Here is a 19992-nt window from a genome sequence, read left to right on the forward strand (position 1 = left end):
TCGGCGTAGTGCGCACGTACCTAACGCACATACACACGTTCGGCCGTGCGGAGTGGGGTGAGCCCCGGTGCGGAGGGCGTGCGCTTCGTTTTCCATCGAGATCGTGAAAGTTCACGGTAGCGAGTGGCCGGACATAGAAAGAGAGAGTGCTGAGAATATGCTGATCCCGTGGCCGGTGGAAATCGAGCGCAACACCCGTCGATCGATCATTTGCTAATTAACTGCCGTGGTTAAGGTACTTGAACGTTGGACAGGTGACCCGCTTTGCCAGGACATCGACACTGCATGAGCATCCTTGGCCAGGCCAGTTATTATCGTCCCGGCTCCTAGAAGGCTCCTTGGTCTAGCACGTTGACTGTTTCGGTGGGCAGAGGATTCCTTTGAACCTTAACGGAGCTCGACCTCCAGTCTGTGAAGTTCATTACTGATTTTTGAATTAGGAAGAAGAGGCAAGCAAGTGCACACGGGAACGTCTTCTTCAGTGGAACGTCTTCTCCAGGGACTATATCGGTTTTCTGGAAGTCAAAGTGACTTGTTCGACGAAACGAGAGCGCACGGCGGTATCGTCTGGCCCACAAGGTTCACCAGGCACTTTATTATCTGCAGACCCTCCGCATCACCGGGTCAATGCGATCGTGATCTTATCGCCTAATGCGACTCGTGACGCGTCGACGTTTAACCGTGGTCGTGGTTCAGTAATTGGTCAAGAATATCTCGCTCCGGGGTTCCCGGGCACCTCTCTGCTGTTTGTACTGATTATTTTTTATTTCGTTCTTTTTAGATGATCTCGAGAGTGATTGGTAGTGATTGATATTGAAACCCGATTCACACGTTTCTTAAATCGTCGTCGATGTTACCATTGAGCCTCCGAAGTGAAAACGTTGTTTGATAACGTTGACAAGAGACTCGAGTCTCAAACATCACTTGTTGAATACATACACATATAGAGGGATGATTACGGGTCGTAAGAGGATTTTGAAGTGGCATTTATATCGGGCCGTCGTTTTTCTCGCCGAGTAATCAGTCAATCGAGCATTCCAATATCGCTAAAAAAAAAAAAGAAAAAAGTTCTATTAAAAAATTACACAATCTATTGGAAAATTGCTGACGAAAAAGATAGCACGTGGAGCAGTAGCTTGATGACTCCACGTTGACTTTATTCATTAAGCTTTCAACTTGTGATTCAATCATTTGATGATAATTGAAGATACAGTAGTGTTATAATCCATATATAATTTGATTTATGCTCAAAGTGGTTCGCTTTGTAGTTAAATCAGCCAGTCGTTAAACGTCATCGCACTCGTGGGAGTCGAATAAAGAGAGTACATATATTGGTCAATGTAAACAGCAACCGGCAGAGGCGTAAAAAGAGGGAAGGAGAGATTCTAGGGTGGCGGAGGGTTGCTGCAGCCTTTACGCAAAAAGCCGTGGGCGTGTGAGTCAATTTCGCTTTTGTACGTCGTGTGCGACAGACAGATTTAAACGGGATCACGGACGGACCCCGACTGGCGGGGGTTAACATCATCGGGACGGCAGATGTCAGGATGCCGGAGCAGAGCAACGACTATCGCGTGGTGGTGTTTGGGGCGGGCGGTGTCGGCAAAAGCTCTCTCGTGCTGCGTTTCGTGAAAGGAACCTTTCGTGAGTCCTATATACCCACTATCGAGGATACGTACAGACAGGTAAGCCTAAGAAGGATGCGTGAATTAGTATACTTTATACGTGGTGTCCCGGTAATCACGGTAAAATCAGCAAAGGATTGGTTTTACACGAAAAGATAAATCGGAAATATAGTATACAATTTTTTTATGCGATGCTCCGTTTTTGTAGAAAATCGAATTTCAAAATTATAGACTGCAGATTTTTATGCAAATTGATATTTTTATAAATCAGCATGATAGTTGCCACGGGGGTCATCGGTGACTTACAATTTTCTAAGAATAATTAGATTAAGATAAATTTCATAGACCAAAAAATATAATATGTTGCATTAAATATAGGTTTATGCAAATTGGTATTTCTATAAATTGAACAAGTGTAATCTATGCAGAAATTTCTTTCGTCCACTGAATATTATAATACGTACTGTAATTTATATATGTACTTTGTATATTTTTTCATATTATATGCATTTTCTACATTTGTGCAATTTTAAATTTCCTATGTGAATACGTAAAAATCCGTAACTTATTCGTAATATAGCCACGGGGTTGATCTAGATATCGGTTAGATTCAATTGCGCGCGAATTTTATTTTTCATACTTCCAAAACCGACATAATATATGAAAATTTTATTGTCTGTATAATTAGATAATTCATTTATCTATTTAATTAAGTCAATTAGAAGTGAAGTTGATCAATTTCAGCAGATTTTCAAAGAATGTTTTAATTTTATCAGTATGTATTTAGATTACTATTTAACTTTTCAGAGATGGAATGTATAAATTTTACTTTCCATACTTTCAAAAGCGACCTAGTGTGTAAAATATTTTAGTATCTTTTTTAGCAAATGATTTATTTACTTAATTAAGTTAATCAGAAGCAAAATTGATCAATTCCAACAAATTTTTATCAATATACATTTATATACATTTGTATTTAAGGTTTTAAGGACAATATACGTTCTTAATATTACATTTGCATTTAAGGTTTCAAAGACGGAATACAGGTACCCTCGTATAACACGATGTAGTCACATTCCAAAAATATGTCGAGTTATGCGAATCCGTGTTATCGCAGAGATCTTGATGAATCTGAATGAAAATTAACAAAAGTATACTATTCTCTGTTTATAACTAAGAGAAATATCTTTATTGAAACAATCTGCAATTAAGAGAATTACGTATTACGTATATTACGTAAGCGAGGGCAATTTCCTTTCTGGCAAAATATTCTCATCTTCTGATTTTCGTTGATTTATGCACGATTTCCATTTATGTTTGTTGTAAAAAATGTCATCAGAAATTTCACCAGAAAAGCTCCAAATTGCTACTTTCCTAGAAATGAATTAAAAATTTCCGTATGTATTCCAGAATTCTTGCACATTTGCTCGAATAACAAATATCGAGTTATAATACTTGCACTTGAAAATTCTCATTGCCTGCTATGTTGTGTGCAGAATTTCCCCAATTTTTAAATCGTATTAGAGCAAATGTTGCAGGCCTACCATGTTGTACAAGGATATGTACCTGTAAATTTCGATAGAGTTGGTTAGTTCAATTTCCGTGTGTTTCAATATCGAAACAGCCTAGATACTACGTTAATGCATTTCTTATCATTTAAATCGATTTCGCGATCTCGTATATCGAGACTATCGCACGTTTGATAATTAACCGAGGAAGTAGTATAGAATTGGATCGGACAGGCGATGCAAGTAGTAGAGGTATGTCGTATATGAAACAGAGGTAATAGATTTTCCCGATCAGATAAGTAACAGGGACCGTCGTGACGTAAATCGCTGATGCTTCACCGATGAGTCATACATGATGCAAGATCATTGTTCTAATCGTTCATCTCCTAACCATTATCTCGTTCTGTAATCACGAGATTCACATAGAATCGAGCTGCGAGTAAACAATCGATCTCCTCGACCGAACAACGTTTTCTACCTCTGTTTTTATTTGCATTTCAAATCCATTGTTCTCTCGACATTGTTATATAACTCGCCAGAAAACGAGATAATAGGGTTAGGTTAGAGATACGATTCGAATACCATTTGAATACGTTTAACTTTTAAATCAACCCTCTATTATTTCATAATTAACGATGCTTCCTGTTCTGAATGTTTTAAGACATGAATGATATTAATTTTCAATCGATGCATGTTTTATGTTATCGTATATCGATTTCTAATGGTTGTCGTCGATTATCGATATATCGCTCATTCAATGAATTTTAACGTCACATTTTAACCATAGAGATATGGTCCTAACAAAGTTACAACGATTCAATACATTCAAACTAGGTTTTTTCTAAAATCATAATTTTTGTGTTATGTCATTGTTACAGTAGATGAGTGATATATATATATATTAATGAAGGCTTTTCCTTACCGACATTAATAACGAATATTATGGATCGCGTTGCGATTGGGATTGCGCGATCGATCGATTAGTGGATAATTCAAATTATCGACGATCCCGTTCAATTGATTGTTTGCTCAATTTCTAACATCGATTAAGCGGTCATCGATCGTGATCGTAAGTAGATTTAGATTATTCCCTAATCGATTGATGCAATGTCAGTTTCAAGCTCGTTGAAACTATCGAAGAAGTTTCGAAACGAGAAAAAAGAAAGTATAAGAAAGCTTCGTTGGTGGAACTGTTGAGACCCGTGCTGTGTTTGCGACGAGAAGCGTGGCGAACTAACAGAGATATTCAAACGGGCGGAAATGGGACGATTATGCTACGAATATTTCAGGTGATAAGCTGCAATAAAAACATATGCACGCTTCAAATTACGGACACAACGGGGTCTCATCAGTTTCCCGCGATGCAACGGCTCTCCATAAGCAAAGGTCACGCCTTCATCCTGGTGTACTCGGTGTGCTCACGGCAAAGCCTCGAGGAACTACGACCGATCTGGGCTATTATTAGGGAGCTTAAGGGACAGGACGTGTCACAGATACCTATAATGCTGGTAAGGCCTATTCTTTTGGTTGTCTCGTTTTCAAGTTGTCATATTTTTCTAACAAAATGATGATGTATAATATGAAGATTAAAGTGAGAAAGCGAGGAATGTTACAGAATAAATATAACTTGAAGAGTAGGGGAAAACAAGGAGTGCCATAAAATAGTTTTATCGAGAAAATTAATATTTTAGTTCACGAGAGCAAGAACATTTAATGAATTTAACTGTATTGTTCATAAAACGAAGTTTATACCTTAGACATCGTAAAAATGAGTAATAGAACATTAATTATTTTTATCCTTGTTTTGTTCCAGTGCAGAGTGAAACAAACCACTGAATGAAACCAGTACACGAAATCTTTAACGCTGTTTTATGGAGATATTTTGGACATTATAATCATTGTAATTCGATAGTTCTCCAGTCGCAGTTCTCAGAAACAAAATCTATCATAAAGTAGAAAATTACGAAAAATGGACATTCCTCATTTTTTCCCATCTTTCATATTTAAAGCAATCTTTCTATAAATTCTCCACAAGAAGAATAACAATATGATTTGATATTTCTATTTGATTCTCATTATTTAACAGGTTGGGAACAAATGCGACGAGAGTCCATCGGTGCGCGAGGTATCGATGAGCGAAGGAGCAGCAGAAGCCGCGAATTGGGGCTGTGGTTTTCTGGAAACATCCGCCAAGACGAATCACAACGTAAATGCATTATTTCGGGACCTGCTGATGCTCGAGAAGAACAGATCTGTATCGTTGCAGCCTGTACAAAGCAACAATGCGATCAGTCTAAAGGAAAAATGCTGCGTAATGTAACCTAGCAGAATTAGAGCAGCCATAATGGAAAGAAGTCACGGTGCATCGTGTATGAAGACGACCAGAAGGAAGAAGAAAAAGAAGGAAAAAGAAGAAGTTATTCGAAGGACAAAAGTAACAGAATCAGTCGGCGATTTCTCGACCCGGCGTGGCATCGGCCACGGTAGTCTCGACACGACCAGTAGTTAGAATAGATTAGATTTTGCGCGAACGAAAGGGACGATAGATATCCGTGAGACTACGTGTCGTACAGGGTGTATCTAATGCTCTTTTTTCATTAAGAAGCTTATTCTCGCGCAGACAAATAATTCTCCAGGACGTTTGTGGGTCCTTCAACGATGAGATCGGATAGATTGTGAGGTTGTGCGTCGGTAAGAGGGATAATAACGTGCCGATTGTTACGACGGTCGATTCAGAGCATTAGGGCCGCTTTGTAGTCTCTTTCTAAACCAAACCGTATTACTATACTATTGATAGATTTTTTAATTTTGATACAGAGCGACGTAACTCGGTCCGTCTTCTAGGTTTCACGAGACCAACGACGCGTTTTTCATTCTGTACCAGTCGGCTCGTTAATGGATCATTATACATTCTGACCATCCGCTCGACTATCCCGAGCTTACTATATGGAAGGGACACGATCGTTCTGACCGGCATAGAACCGATCTAGACCAAGTAACCGATCTGACAAAAAGCGATCGTCCTTTTCGTGCCCAACGGAACAACGTGGATTTTCCTTGAAAGAGCAGCCAGTACAAAGCTTATAGTCTCGACCACGTTTGTTGATATATATGTATTAATGTACGATGAGATGTATACCGAACAGGTTTAACGATCCAACACAGAATCAACGCTCTTTCACGAAAATCTTCCGAGACTGCTGTCCGAGACTACTAACGCGATGATCAATTTCTGGGACTAGTATCGCATACAAGTTTTCTCCATCCGGAGATGGAGCATAGGGGCGAAACACATGCGAACGAGAAACGACAAAATTAGATAAAAAGTTGTTACGAGATTGGTTTTTGTTGAATAGTTGTAAGGTTTTTGTAACGATGCTAATTAGGATTTATTACTCGATACACGTTGGTTGATACAATTACATGTACTTACACACACTTACACGTACACGGACAACACACAGAAAGGCTTACATACGTGTACTAACACGAACAAACACAGACAGAGTCATTAGGCACCATGCGTTTCCCGTGTTGACCCAAATTTTAGTGTTTCCCTCCTGTATGTCGTACGCACAGACGTAGGCTATTAGTGTTTGCGAGGAGACGCTAATTAAAGGGACTCGCCGCAAAGGACTCGTTTGTTCCTCGACTCGAGTTTCGTTCATCTTGCTACTCGCGTTTATTGTTGCAACCGAGGTTCCTGGGCCGAGTTTGGGCGAACTTTTTCACTATGATATCTCTGTCCTCTAGTATTACTATTACTATCATTGATAAACAAATAGAGAGGGCGAAGGAGAATGTCTTAAAACAAACTTTAGGAATTTTTGCCAATTTCTTCAGAAGTAGACATTATGAGTGTTATCAGCTTGAAAAATTTGCCCTGACTGTCCAGCTCATCTTTGTTGGAGCGACCGATTACTATAGTTTCCTTTGTATTTAACTGTTATTCGATGACGTCTCTGTATCTGTGGGAGCCGAAGCTTCCTTTCATTTAAGAAACGCAATGGAGGCACGAGTGGATGATAAATTAGTCTCTAATTTGGTCGGTAGAGTGACTGCTTGTTTCCAGCGAACATCAACGAATTATGGTTCCAGCCATTTTATACGTGGTCGTCGTTTTGTCTACTCGTGCCGGCGTTCAATCATCGTACCGATAGCTTTAAGAAACAAACGCTGTAATTCTGTCTAACGCGTTAACGGGATATAAAATACGTTGTCCCACTGATATTACGATAGACAAACGATCAATGACATTACCATGATCATTATTATTATTGTCGAATCGCGAATCACTGGGCGGTTGTTTCACGAAAGGAACACGCATATCCTGTATTGTAACCGTGAGCATACAATCAGGTACGTGCGTGCACAATTTAAGGAATGAGGGCCGGTTTCATGTCGATTCATCGTTTCTTAAACTCCATATTGTCGTTTAAATCTAATTTAACAAACGAATTGTGGATATTTATGCAAATTCTAGTTATTGAATTTTTTTACTGACTGAATATTATAGCATGTACTATTCTTTGAATATTTTATATATTTATTTTATACATTATTTCAAATTTCGCATGACTGCATAAAAATCTGCAATTTATTAGCAACTAGTACATAAAAAAAAGTTCATTTACCTATATATCTCTTAGTGAATAGAAAAGTCATCCACGTCGAAATTGTTTTCTTGGAATTACTGCAAGGTTGAAAAGGTTTGTCACAATGTAATGGTCAGTGTTGCATTAATTTCTTGGCGGCCTGATGCTCTCGCGTATCTGTGCATGAGTCTGTATATACATACATACCTGCATGCTATATTTAGATGCAAGGTTAAAAAGAGTCTAGTCAAAGGCGAATCTGACCTTATGAAATCGACCCTCAGCATGCTGAGTGACGAGAAAAAGGGTGACAAGTTAAGGGAAGGAAGGGAGGGAAAAACGAGGAAAACACACACATACACATGCGAATTAGAAATCGATATATCGTATTCTATGATTTTTTCGGGGCCAATCGGTGTGATTTGTATAAATTGTGAGCTTTTTCTGCGTGATCGTAGGTCGATTTCTATTGTTTTCACAGTTTTGCAAACAATTCGCAAATATAACTTCCGATTTAATCCTTTGTTAATCACGTTGGAAAATCTCTAACCGCGATTTTTGACGATTTTCTATCTGCGAAATCAGGCGATCCTTTTTATAGATGTTGGTGTTCGATTTTTAGCATTCGTCGAGAACATTGTATAACTGCGCTTCGTCTTATATACGTATATTGAATCGTGATTTTCAAAGGATTAATTTTGGAAGCTTCCTCGCGATAAAAATACGTTACGCCGAAGCGAAAATTTGTTTCAGTGAAGTCGCATTACTTCGTCCTTGTTCAAAGAGCGCGCGCGTCCGTCGCGCGTGCGCGGTAGATCGCCCGCTCAATTTTGAAATATTTATACGCGCCAAACAAAGTACACGCATACATCGAGAGCATCAATTTTTTATCGTATTATAATTGCCAAAGCACGCACGACCACGAAACATAACAGAACACGATGGATCTCTTACGATATTACGCTTTATTTTTTATTGTGTGTCCACGAATGTACCTATGTACGATATTTCCAATAATCTGATCGCGACTGTTATTCGAAGACGAAAATTGAAACAAAAATGTTATACTTAAAAAGACGGTATTGGGTAGATTAAAACGTTAAAAAAATAGGCAACGTTTCTATCAGAAGCATTTACTATAGAAATTCATAGATATAATTACTGTAAGAGAAACTAATAAGTTTCAGAGTGATTAGAACGCTTGATTCAATTTTTCTATAAGAGATAGAAAATATGGAGGATACAATATCCAAATAGGTGCAATATTAATGAGAATACAAATTGTCTATTATATTACAGATATATTTACTTAAAGATGTAAAAATCTAGATAGTGTACTGTAAGTAACTAACTATTTCACTACGAGTCTTCTATAATGGCGCAGTGGTCTAGTGCTTGCCTTCGTACGCGAATGAACTCTGGCTCGAGTCCAGCTCAGGATAGAAATCTTCTATTCGATTTTTCTTCGTCGTTCTCTCCATAGATTTAATTCCAGTGAACTTATTATAGAGCGTCGATGTGTCAAATCGACTCTGTCACTTAAAATAAATCGAATAATCGTCGTGAAACTAAAGAACAATACTGAGAAGATCGGATAAAAAGGGGATCGTCTTCGAATAATAAGTTCTACGATTAGGTATTTGAAGAGAGAGAGAGAGAGAGAGAGAGAGAGAGAGAGAAAGAGAGAGAGAGAGAGGAAGGATACAGGGTCGTTCGTGCTAAAAATTCCAAAGAATACGTTGTCGTTATTTATGGGAAATTCACTTAGGCTTAAGCTTGTTGTTAAGTGATGATCGATTTTAAAAACATGCATTCTCTCGATAATATCCGTATCTTCTCATTACTTTACGAAAGAAAGGAGAGGAGAAGGAACCATAAATGATATGTGTTAACGACCATGATGAGGAAACAAAGCTAACGCTTGTCTACTTAGCTTCCTGCAGAAATTTCAGTGTAAAAAAGAAGAGAAAGCGTGTTTAAAATGAGTTTTAAGGAACTGGCGATAAAAATATGCGGTTGAATCGAAGGTGGGGGAGGAGAAGGGGGACAATGGTGGGTGTTAGAGAAAAAGTAAGTCTGTGATCGATATCGTGAAATAAAAATCAACGAAGTTTTACCATATCAACAAATAATCATATCAATGATCTACCATATCCATATAACTCAGGTTGAAGCAGAAAATATGAAAAATAAAATAGAAAAACAGAGAAGAAAGTATAACAATCAAAAAGGAGAACCAATTATCTGATCGTGCAAATTAAATAGAAGATCCGTGAGTGTTTTAAGGGATTATTCAAATTTGGTTAACTCCCACCTTTGATCGGTCGTAAATCGACGGAAACGAAGGAATCACATATCATGGCTACGCGTTCCACAGTATACTCGCGGGTGTGCGTCTTTAGGAAGGCACGAAGAACGTTTTAAATATTTAGCGAAACGAAGAAGAGATGAAGAAAAAAAAAAACTAATAACATTACGAATATCGACAATGATCGATTTATTGTTGCGATGGCTCGTTTATTATTATTATCCACACTCCAGAACCGTTTAAGCGGCTACGAATCTGTACTCGTGAAGAAAATGAAAAAAATATTATAAAACCTGCGAATTATACAATCTTAATTCTTGGCAACAAGTTTGTTCTCTACAACCAATCACTCCACTTCCAGTCCTGGGCCATCTCCATTCAAAATATAAGTATCATATTCTTTTTTCTTTTTTATATATTTTTTTCATCATTCAACAATATTCTCTTGTATTCGTTTTTTTTTTTTTCAGTTTCAAAGGAGAAATAATTTTTGGGTATAAGATTCTTCAGTCCAGTGCAGACTTCTAGTCTTGGTCACCTTCATTCAATACACTGCTATTTTCCATATATTTTATTCAAGCCATTCAATAATACTTTGCTCTATTTTCTTTCAGTTTCATAATAAAAATAACTCTTCCTGCTGATACAAAATTTTCTACTTTAATGGACATCAATAGAACACATTTAAATATCTTCTAACCGAGATTTCATATTACCAAATGATTTACTGTCAAGTGGTTATTATGGTAGCTACACAAAGTATTGACACATACCCTCGTTTTCCAATGAAGTGTCTCTTTTCCAGATTCTACGTTTCATTTTCACCGTATCAAATCTTTGCGGTCATACAATAATACTACTACAAGAATGAATTACAACTTGAATGAATTATTATGTAAATGCTATAATAAAAAAATAGTATACCAATATTCATTGTAACCACTGTGTGTACATCAGGGACAAAGTTAATCCACAACGGGAATGACATATATCGGATTATAAAATCTGTTATGTATTTCAATGTTTACGTCAGATACATCGACTTCTAATACTATACTATATCGAACCTTGAAACGTCTCATCAGACTAGTCGACTTGTTCAAGCTTAGCTTCTTCTGTTTAGTATGGAAATTTAGTCCTCAATGTATTATAATGGTTATGACGTACATATATGCTAGCAATGAGAAAGAAATTCGTACCACTGTCATTCTACTGTTAAATCATTGTTTACTTTTTTTCAGTCTCAAAAAAGGAATAGTTTCTTTCTTGTACAAAATTTTCCGCCTTAATGAATATGAATGTAACACGTTGACAACATTGTTACAATGTAACAAATATCTCTTCTAAGAAAAATTTCACATTATTGAGTGATTCGTGGCGACGAACGTGATAGAGAAATATGTACTATACAAAGTATTAAAACAAGGAAAAAGGTTTATTTAAACATTTTCAGTGAATGAAGAAGAGTACTGTATATCCATAACTAGAAGTATCACAAAAATTGTCAAATTAGTTGAACCTCGTTGAGACACCTTTGTATAAAAGCCAGTGGGCATATTGGCTATGAAGAATGGGACATTTCGTTACTATCCGTGATCGGCAAGTGTCAGCAGATCCGTAAAGTCGCAGAGGATCTCAGTGACCTGGTAGGAGTGGCGGAAGAGAACAAACATCGGCGGGCCAATCGTGAAGAAAGGGTGGTCCGGTGGATGTTTGTCTTGTTGCTCCTCCGGAGGGATGCTGGAATCGCTGTAGAGATAGGCAACGTGTACACGGTGCGGAGCCAATCGCGCGCCACCACAGAAACATCCAAATGTTGCAGAGGATTAGAGAGTGATTTCTTTCAGCCGGCTGGCCACTCAGTCGTCTATCAACAATCGCCCTGCGACGCCAGATAGTTAGCAATTTATTCGTTCCTCTCGCCGTTTATTCGCATAATCAAATTTGTATCTTCATCGTCGCACGAAATTAATATCTTGTTACGGTGTTAGTATGGAAACCTATAATAAGTTGTTTCGTTAATTGCTAGATTGCGGATTTTTCCAAACGAAGATTTGTATAAGTGAAAATTTTAATTTTTGTAAATTGCCTACCAATTTATAGTTTTGCGTCTTAAAAATTGTGACGAGTATCGTACTTTGTATATTCTATATATTTTTGTACATTGCACGCATTTCTGCGTCTTTAATTTAGCATAAGTGCGTAAAACTCTGCAGTCTAGTAATTACTTCTTTGTAGTGTTAACAAAGTTTTACTTTTATTTATACTTTCTATTGTTTCCTTTACTGTTGGATGACTCAAAATGATTAAATCTGTGGATATTAGTGAGTGATCAAAAGACTATGTTGCGTGGAAAGAGTAAAGGTAAAGAGGAGAACGAGGAGGATGAAGGTGAGCTGAAGCAGAGGAGACCAAAGTGTGCTCGGTGTAGAAACCATGGCTTGATTTCTTGGTTGAGGGGACACAAAAGAGAATGTCGTTACAGAGAGTGTCTTTGTCCAAAGTGTTCTCTGATTGCTGAGAGGCAAAGAGTAATGGCTGCTCAGGTAAGAGTTCTTTTAATTTTCTGCCAATTTCAATTCATATATCTTATTCGACTAATTTTATTTTTATTATATGTTGTGATTTCGAGGATTTATCATTGTTCACGAAGACACCTAACGAACACCGTATTTATATAAAATAATAAAATCGAGAACCTACGCGGTGGCTGATGTATAATATCTTTCTGACATATCGGCAATAATTAATGAAGCATCTCGTGTTCCTCTGCGAGTAGATGGAAATGGAGAAAAAAAGGTCAACTTCGTCACCTTCGATATTTAATGAAACCAATCAGTGCCCTTCGTCATTTTCCATACGAGCGGAATATTGTTAAAAGTTCTTGACTTTTGAAAAAAAAGAGGTGGTCAGGGGGAACTAATGACAAAGTGATATTCAGTTTCTATTGCACTTGTGCCACTCGATCTCCTGTTCCTCTGGTAGAAGAAAGAGAGTCGATCAAACGACGGGGGAGAAGAGGAATTAAATCCATTAACGCTCGGTGTTGCGTTTCATTTCTGTTTGCATAGGCATTATGACACTCGATACTTCATCCATCCTCTCGATCCGCTCGATGGAAACGTTGCCGCCGGTTTCTCAAACAAACTTGCGTGAAACACGGAAAATGTTCGCTTCTGAATCGAGCTTACTTAGCTTCCACCAATCAACCGGCTAATTTGTTTGATTTCTCTCGCGTTAATGATTCTACTATAACACAACGTTTGAAAGATATGAGGATTGTAAATGACATTTACGCTGCTACTGAAATTCCATTTCTTCTCTCTAAGAGAAATATACTTTCGTTTTCTGTTAGAAATATTATTGCATCTAGCGTTGTGAAAAGAGAACCTACAGATCTATGGCACATATTTCTTGTAAAATTGTTCCTTATTTTGTGAATATAGAAAGTGCAAAATTCTTGAAGGATCATAATTATCAAATTAAAAACTGGAAGCAAGGCTATTCATTTCCAACGCTATTTGTTTGATACGTCGTTTTATTTTGTGATCTTCTATATCTTTTTCCAAAAAGCTGCGCAATTATTATATGAATGATTTAATGTCCAAAATCGATAAGTAGATAATAATATTAAATGTCTATTGCTGCGCAATATTTCGCTATGGGGTGAGAAATTCAATAATTGCAGTCAGTAGCATTGTTGAAACAAATGTTCAGTCTCACCGTATACATCAACAATGTTGAAAGTGTTAGAAATTGTAGCGTAACTTATTATTAGAGTCAATTTGTAATAAATTCTTTCCGAAAAAATTAATTATTAGAGTTGATTAGATTTGATTTCCTTAAAAATGAATCATCGTATGAAAAAATTTTATTTTATATTTTTGACTTTAATTTTGATTTTAATTTTATATTATATTTTATATCTTTTCACATAGAATCGCCCCTTGTCGATTGCAAACAATTGTACCATGATTACTAGAACACCCTGTACTTCTGCGTACAATGTGCATTTTGTATTATTAAATTTATCGTAAATACATAAGCACCAGCAATCTGATAATTATTGATTTAGGACCTTCGAAATGAATATTCTTGGTAAAATCGTATTCTTTTTGGAAGAAGCGTAAAATCTAAAAAAGGGACTCTGTCAGACTTCCTCAACAATCCTGACGATGTGAAACAATATAGTGGGTGGTCCGGCCGGGAATAACACGTGCCAAATGGTCCCATATGTATCTCTATTGACATTGGCCGTTAAGAAAACACATATGCAGTATCGGCTAAGCGGCGGGTCCATTTATAAATTAAGCTCAGAGTCATGATCCGATCTGACTTCATTTTTCATTGCCATGTGCCAATATCTGAATTTCTGTTCTTCATTCACAGAAATTAATTTCATCTATTCTATGATTTAAAGGTCGCCCTTAAGAGGCAACAGGCGGCTGAGGACGCTATTGCCTTAAAAATGGCTAAAGTAGCGACTGGACAGAGATTCAATCGACTTCCTCCAGGGAAAATATTTGGCATGGCAGTAACCGAACCAAAGTCAGTTGTAGACACGAACAAAGAAGAAGATCCTCCTCCTAAAGAGGGCTTACACATTGAAGATCCGAGGAAAGACGACTCTCTGAATAACCAATGTCAGGATTCATCAGTATGTAATCATTTGACCGCAGATTTTGATGCATTTGTAGAAAGATGCCTATAATATGCAAATAATCTCTGTGACATTTAATAGTTAAAACAATTTTCTATCCAAGTTCCATCTTTTTAATTATATTCATAAAAATATGGATTTGCATAAGTATCCGCGTCCTAGTAACCATTTAGTAACTTAATTTAAATATATCTATATCATTTTAACAAGTTTGGAGCACCCAAACAAAGACTTGAGACAAGTACCGATACTTGAAGCGCTATTGTCATTTTTTAGGTAACAGACTGCATGATTGATCGATGTAATATCAACAATAGCAAAAATATTGAATATCTTACTGGTCGATATGCTTTTTAGACGATCAACGAGAACCCGCCAAAGTACAAGAGCCTGGTATTCAACGTGAACAATTCAGAGGAGACAAAAGAGAGCAGTGTGTCGCAGACTTCAGTGGAAACATTAGCTCGACTTTTTCCCAACACGAAGCTCTCAGTACTACAATTGGTGTTGCAAAGATGCGGCCAGGACCTTCTGAAAGCCATCGAGTACTTTGCCAGTGAAAGTTTCGGGATCAATTCGACCACCTACGCATCAGCGTTTCGACCACCTCAAACCATCAACGAGACCAGGAGTAACGAACATATTGCAGGCACGATGTTGGCTCCAATATACTCCAGTCTGTCCAGGAACTTCTACGGAGATGGTTACTGCTTGTTGAACATCGTTCCCGATCAGTTTCCCAAAAATATAGCAGATACGACGGCTTGCACCACGTTACCCATAAAAAACAGCGGGCAACACGAGCAAGAGGGAGTAGCTCTAAATGTTCAGTATAACAATTACTTCAATTCTGGCGTACAACAACAGCTGAGAGATCACATGTATGCTCAGGTTACGGATCATCTTTCACCGAGGCCTGGTTTCCTTCATTTACCACCAGTATTGCCGGGTATCCCCTGCGTGCAGCCTAATTGCACTCAGTGTAGTTACAAATTTCCCTAAGCAACTGGAGAATTTTTATTTGATTAGACAGATTGATTTCGTTTATTTTAATTGAAGGGTTTATTTAAATACCATTCAAATGAGGAAACACGACAATTCACATAGCCAAAATTGTATTTCAAACGGATTTAATGATTTATAACTCTGATCCAGATTTCTAGATCTTAGGACATCGTGTGCTCGCTGTTGATAAGGCCGATTAATTACGGATTTGAAAATGTTATCAGCTTATCGTGTGTGAAACTCCACGTGAACTTAACGAGCGTTCGCGTGGCCTATGGTGTTGCTATCAGGGTAGGGGAATTTCCGTGATCGGCAGACCTTAATCTTCAAAGTTCAGTGTGACCAGCCGGATCAAGCGAAGCGTGTTTCTAGCATGCATCGCTTGTCCCAATGGCATACTCGTCTCTCTACCGATTGACCTTTGATCGTGGAGCGTGAAATACAATCTGTTACAGTAGTTCGTGATGTTTTTTAAAGTTTTTTTAAGTGATCACCTTGGTTTAATTTGTATATACCAATAGTCTTCAAATAGTTAATTTTCTTAATTATATGTTTAACATGTATCATTGACATTTATTGTGAAAATTTTGAAGTCATTTTTTAAAATCGTTATTTTGTAGTAGAAAAACGTCTGTTCTCTATTTTATATAATTGTGTTTTGTAATAATTTAGTTTATTAAAAAATATTTTATTTATTATTTTTTAATTGTTGACTTTTTTTATTATTTATTTTGCTACAAAGGTACTTAAAGGTAAACAAGAGTTTAAAGTGCTCTCAAACTTACCCTCCAACGTAAATAGCTCGCCTATTTATATGTTATTTACAACACGTAGCACCGAGAACAGGAGTCCCTATAAAGGAGATATTTTTTTTAGGTATTTCTTCGGGAACTGGTTTGAAAGTTTCTCGCGGCAGCTATCGCGTAACTGCTAACCTAATAAAACGCCAGTAATCGAGTTAGGAAGATTCAATTGTCTGTATAAACAGTACGGATATCCTGGAGAAACTGTCGATGGCCAGAAGCGATTTACTTTGGCCCCGCTTTTTAGGGTGGCGAAACATTGAGGTTAACCCCGCAGGGAATTCCCCGATTCGTCGTGCAGCGAATTACAAGGAACTTGACATCGTGTTGAGAACTAATAATTCTCATGGATTTTTCTTTCATTTACACTCTGAAACAGTAAGCGGAAGGAAAAGACAAACACTGAGATACATAAGCGAGATATACTAGTTATTCTTTATTTGGTTCTGTAATATACGTTTCACGGGATGTACCACACCGTGAACATTTTCTTTTCTTCTCTCTCTTTCTTTCTTTTTCAGTCGTTTGTGTCGCTTTGTTTTTGGTACATGTATGGATATACGAAACACGTTCCTTTTTATATTCTATATATTTAAGAATAATGCTTGTTGTTGCTCGCTTAATAATAGGCACATCAGTTTATACTAGAGTAACCAATACCATAGTAAGAACTTCACTACGCGAACGTTACATGAGGATATTAATCTTACAATCCAGAATACTACGTAAAATCGAATTGGAAGATTAACGATGTTACGCATGTGAATTGTTTCTCATGTATGTCTCAGTTCGAATATATGTTCATTGGGTGAACATGTGGAGATTAGTCTTAATTTATTGCCAAGCTCTCGTAGTGGAACTCTTCAAATGGGTACACACTCGACAAATTTTCGCATTTTTTGAATATTCATATGTCTGTATATATGTATGTACATGTTGATTTGCTCAGTAATATATACAATGTCTCAGTGTGTAAACTAGCGAAAATCGTGCACCCATGTTAACGATAACCGTGGTCTTGAACAGGATCAAGTTTAAAATCGAAGATGTGGCTTGTTTTTAATCATATGCCTGTAAGGAATAAGATACCAGGTAAAGTAATTGGAGTATTATATACATATTTGAAGGTTCTATGAATAGATACGTACTTGTCAAGATGTTCCCAGAATACCATTAATGCTGCTCGATCCAAATGTCTTTTTGTTCTGCTTAGTTCTATCACCGTTACTGCCCAACGTGCTACATTTGTATCTAGCCTCATTTCGTCGTATTTTAAATGAAATGCACAAACTATAAAAATAAAAATTAACCAAATTAAATTCTGCTCTTGTACTAATGAATATTATATTATTCATATGGCAAAGGAAGTAAACTTACTTTTTGAAAAAATTTCAACAGGGTTACCATCGAAAGGCCAACCCTTGAATTGCCAAGCTGGACCCATTACAAATACCGCCACGACCCTTTCCCAGTCTGCATTTGTAAGTTTTTGTGGATTATCTACTACCCTGTATGGTACCGTGAGCCCGCCTTCCTTTCTTCGTTGCAAAAGGACCTCGTTCTCTCGTTTACAGCCTTGTGCTCGTTTTTCTTCGTTACTGACGTATTTGAGATCCTGTAGTATATCTTTCGAGTTATACATCGTGATCAATGAAGTATTTGCGCTTGGAATGATGATGATAGGAGTTCTGCTAGGACGCTTATTCTGTGCTGCTTGCTGCGGTGTAAGTTTAGCAGCGGAAGTCGGTAGCAAGCCGGAACTAGGAGTTGTGGAAGGATTACTTGGCGGTTTTCTAACAGCTGGATTAGTGCCTTCTGTCACAGACTTCAGAGTCATGCCGTGATAAGTACCCATAGTGTCGATTTTGAATCCTTCTGTCTCTTCTTTTTGTCTGATAAACCTTTCCTGATCGTAACGATTGTAAACAGCTGGCTGCGGTAACGGGCGCATAGGTGTGGAGCGTGGGGTAACTATAGGTGTTGGTGCAGCAGGACCCTTCTGTCTACCCTCTTCACGGGCTTTAATACTCTGAAGAATTGCGAATATATTCTTCGCAAATATTTTCCCGCTACTCTGTAAAATAGTCGCGCGTGTTCTCCATTGTCTTTCTCTAGAAACTATGTCTTTTGTATCATCAACATCCATCAATATAACACGCAAATCAGATCCCATTCCAATATCATCGTTTTCTTTAATTGTGGTACGTTTTTTAGCTAAACGTTTAGCCTTGATAGCTGCAATCTTTTCAACAGACATTGCCTCAGAAAGGGACTTAATGTTATCCACTGTGACGGAAGCTTCCTTTGGGGCATCCAGCCTGGCAGCAAGTTGCTCTTTAACTTTCTGGACATGAGTCTCTTCAAAACGTGGCTTTTTAGAGGGACCACTTTCCAATCCATCTTCAGCTGTCCTTTTAACTTGAGTGGGAATTTCCAAAGGAGCAGATTTGTCTATGGCGGCTGATGTAGCAGTCTCACCATTGAGATATGCCAATAAATCTTTTCTATCAGGTCTTCGTACCACTGGTATATTCTCTGCAGCCGCTTGCCGCACATACACAGGATGTGTAAGTTGTACATGTTTGAGTAAAAACAAGAGGCACTCAAGGGTATAGTATTCCTTTGGCGTTCCTTCTTTGCCAGATCTATGGAAAATTACATTTTGTATTTATCCTGTTTGTTAATTATTCTAATATGTCTGCAGAAATTTATGTATGTAAGATAAAACAGTACATTAGTAGCAACATCAATTTAAAAAATAGAATAAAAGATGATACGTTAGAGGTATGTTCTTTTTATTTGTATAACAAAAAAAAAAAAAACAAAACGCATAATGGAAGACATTGCAAAAATAAAAAGCACAAAAAGTGTTTTTTCTTCCTAGTTTTGAAAATTGAATATTAATTCATCAATCTTTGAAGATACTGACAATCCTCTCGTAAACTGTATAGCATTTAATCAGTGGTAAGGAGATCGTGCAGAAGACTGTCCAATGGTGGAAAGAAAGTTCGAGGTTACAGTTGTCACGATTAATTTTCTAGGAAATTAGTAAGCACTTACCCATAAGTTAAATAATTAGTTTTTACATTTTTCGGCCAAGAGAACTCTCCAAAGATTATTTGATTTTCGCGTTCGATTATCTCTTTTTTATTAACATTATATTGCCTTAGCAAGCTCAATGGGTCCGCCATGATTGTGCGATCCTTGTTAACGTTGGTATGAACTTCTCCTACTTTATCAAACGCGGATAGGAAAGAATGACTTTTACGTTATGCGCATTTGTGAGCATTACAGTGTCGGATGAAAGTACATATATGTTTACAGTAAATGTTTTATAGATTGGTTGATCCGTTGGTTGGTTCGACGCTTATGGGTATTTATCTCCTATTGGGTGACCATTTCGTTTCTTTGTAATTTATAAAAAATGTGATCACGTGACCACAATTTCATCGAAAACGTACTGTCTGGCGAATGCCGGTTATACAGATCAC

At 37.4% G+C, this 19992-nt stretch overlaps 3 protein-coding genes across 6 annotated transcripts; 2 read left to right on the forward strand and 1 right to left on the reverse strand.

Moving 5' to 3' along the window:
• Nucleotides 1–118: 118 nt before the first annotated feature.
• LOC122576306 (GTP-binding protein Di-Ras2) lies at nucleotides 119–10357 on the forward strand. Of its 2 annotated transcripts, none has more exons than XM_043746423.1 (5): nucleotides 119–363; nucleotides 441–579; nucleotides 1473–1682; nucleotides 4420–4638; nucleotides 5217–10357. In XM_043746423.1, exons 3-5 carry the CDS (start codon nucleotides 1545–1547, stop codon nucleotides 5448–5450), a joined length of 591 nt encoding a protein of 196 aa, XP_043602358.1. In that variant the 5' UTR covers nucleotides 119–363; nucleotides 441–579; nucleotides 1473–1544; the 3' UTR covers nucleotides 5451–10357. The 2 variants fall into 2 exon arrangements, with proteins under 2 accessions (XP_043602358.1, XP_043602359.1); XM_043746424.1 differs by having other exon boundaries at nucleotides 445–579.
• Nucleotides 10358–11258: 901 nt separating this feature from the next.
• LOC122576742 (doublesex- and mab-3-related transcription factor A2-like) lies at nucleotides 11259–16756 on the forward strand. Of its 3 annotated transcripts, XR_006319877.1 has the most exons (5): nucleotides 11259–12019; nucleotides 12359–12579; nucleotides 14454–14690; nucleotides 15051–15989; nucleotides 16575–16756. XR_006319877.1 is itself a non-coding variant. In XM_043747462.1 (4 exons), the coding sequence occupies exons 2-4, from the start codon at nucleotides 12376–12378 to the stop codon at nucleotides 15693–15695; spliced, it is 1086 nt and encodes a 361-aa protein (XP_043603397.1). In that variant the 5' UTR covers nucleotides 11259–12019; nucleotides 12272–12375; the 3' UTR covers nucleotides 15696–16756. The 3 variants fall into 3 exon arrangements, 2 of the variants coding, with proteins under 2 accessions (XP_043603397.1, XP_043603398.1); XM_043747462.1 differs by having other exon boundaries at nucleotides 12272–12579; nucleotides 15051–16756; XM_043747463.1 differs by having other exon boundaries at nucleotides 11259–12017; nucleotides 15051–16756.
• A 153-nt stretch (nucleotides 16757–16909) lies between these two features.
• On the reverse strand, nucleotides 16910–19880 carry LOC122576741 (parafibromin). The gene is made up of 4 exons (XM_043747461.1): nucleotides 19562–19880; nucleotides 17879–19146; nucleotides 17650–17791; nucleotides 16910–17572 (listed from the first exon to the last, which is right to left on the reverse strand). The coding sequence occupies exons 1-4, from the start codon at nucleotides 19690–19692 to the stop codon at nucleotides 17536–17538; spliced, it is 1578 nt and encodes a 525-aa protein (XP_043603396.1). The 5' UTR covers nucleotides 19693–19880; the 3' UTR covers nucleotides 16910–17535.
• Nucleotides 19881–19992: the final 112 nt, after the last annotated feature.

The sequence above is a fragment of the Bombus pyrosoma genome, linkage group LG16 (assembly GCF_014825855.1).
Source record: "Bombus pyrosoma isolate SC7728 linkage group LG16, ASM1482585v1, whole genome shotgun sequence".
Lineage (NCBI taxonomy): Eukaryota > Metazoa > Arthropoda > Insecta > Hymenoptera > Apidae > Bombus > Bombus pyrosoma.

What these genes read in the sequence shown, in the direction of transcription:
- LOC122576306 (XM_043746423.1), top strand. Translation starts at nt 1,545, where the DNA reads ATGCCGGAGCAGAGCAACGACTATCGCGTGGTGGTGTTTGGGGCGGGC. An exon ending in TCGAGGATACGTACAGACAG is followed by an intron (nt 1,683 to 4,419) that starts GTAAGCCTAAGA and finishes CGAATATTTCAG; the next exon opens with GTGATAAGCTGCAATAAAAA. An exon ending in CACAGATACCTATAATGCTG is followed by an intron (nt 4,639 to 5,216) that starts GTAAGGCCTATT and finishes ATTATTTAACAG; the next exon opens with GTTGGGAACAAATGCGACGA.
- LOC122576741 (XM_043747461.1), bottom strand. Translation starts at nt 19,692, where the DNA reads ATGGCGGACCCATTGAGCTTGCTAAGGCAATATAATGTTAATAAAAAA. An exon ending in ACTAATTATTTAACTTATGG is followed by an intron (nt 19,147 to 19,561) that starts GTAAGTGCTTAC and finishes AATTTTCCATAG; the next exon opens with ATCTGGCAAAGAAGGAACGC. An exon ending in TTCTGGGAACATCTTGACAA is followed by an intron (nt 17,573 to 17,649) that starts GTACGTATCTAT and finishes TATTCCTTACAG; the next exon opens with GCATATGATTAAAAACAAGC.
- LOC122576742 (XM_043747462.1), top strand. Translation starts at nt 12,376, where the DNA reads ATGTTGCGTGGAAAGAGTAAAGGTAAAGAGGAGAACGAGGAGGATGAA. An exon ending in AAAGAGTAATGGCTGCTCAG is followed by an intron (nt 12,580 to 14,453) that starts GTAAGAGTTCTT and finishes TATGATTTAAAG; the next exon opens with GTCGCCCTTAAGAGGCAACA. An exon ending in ACCAATGTCAGGATTCATCA is followed by an intron (nt 14,691 to 15,050) that starts GTATGTAATCAT and finishes TATGCTTTTTAG; the next exon opens with ACGATCAACGAGAACCCGCC.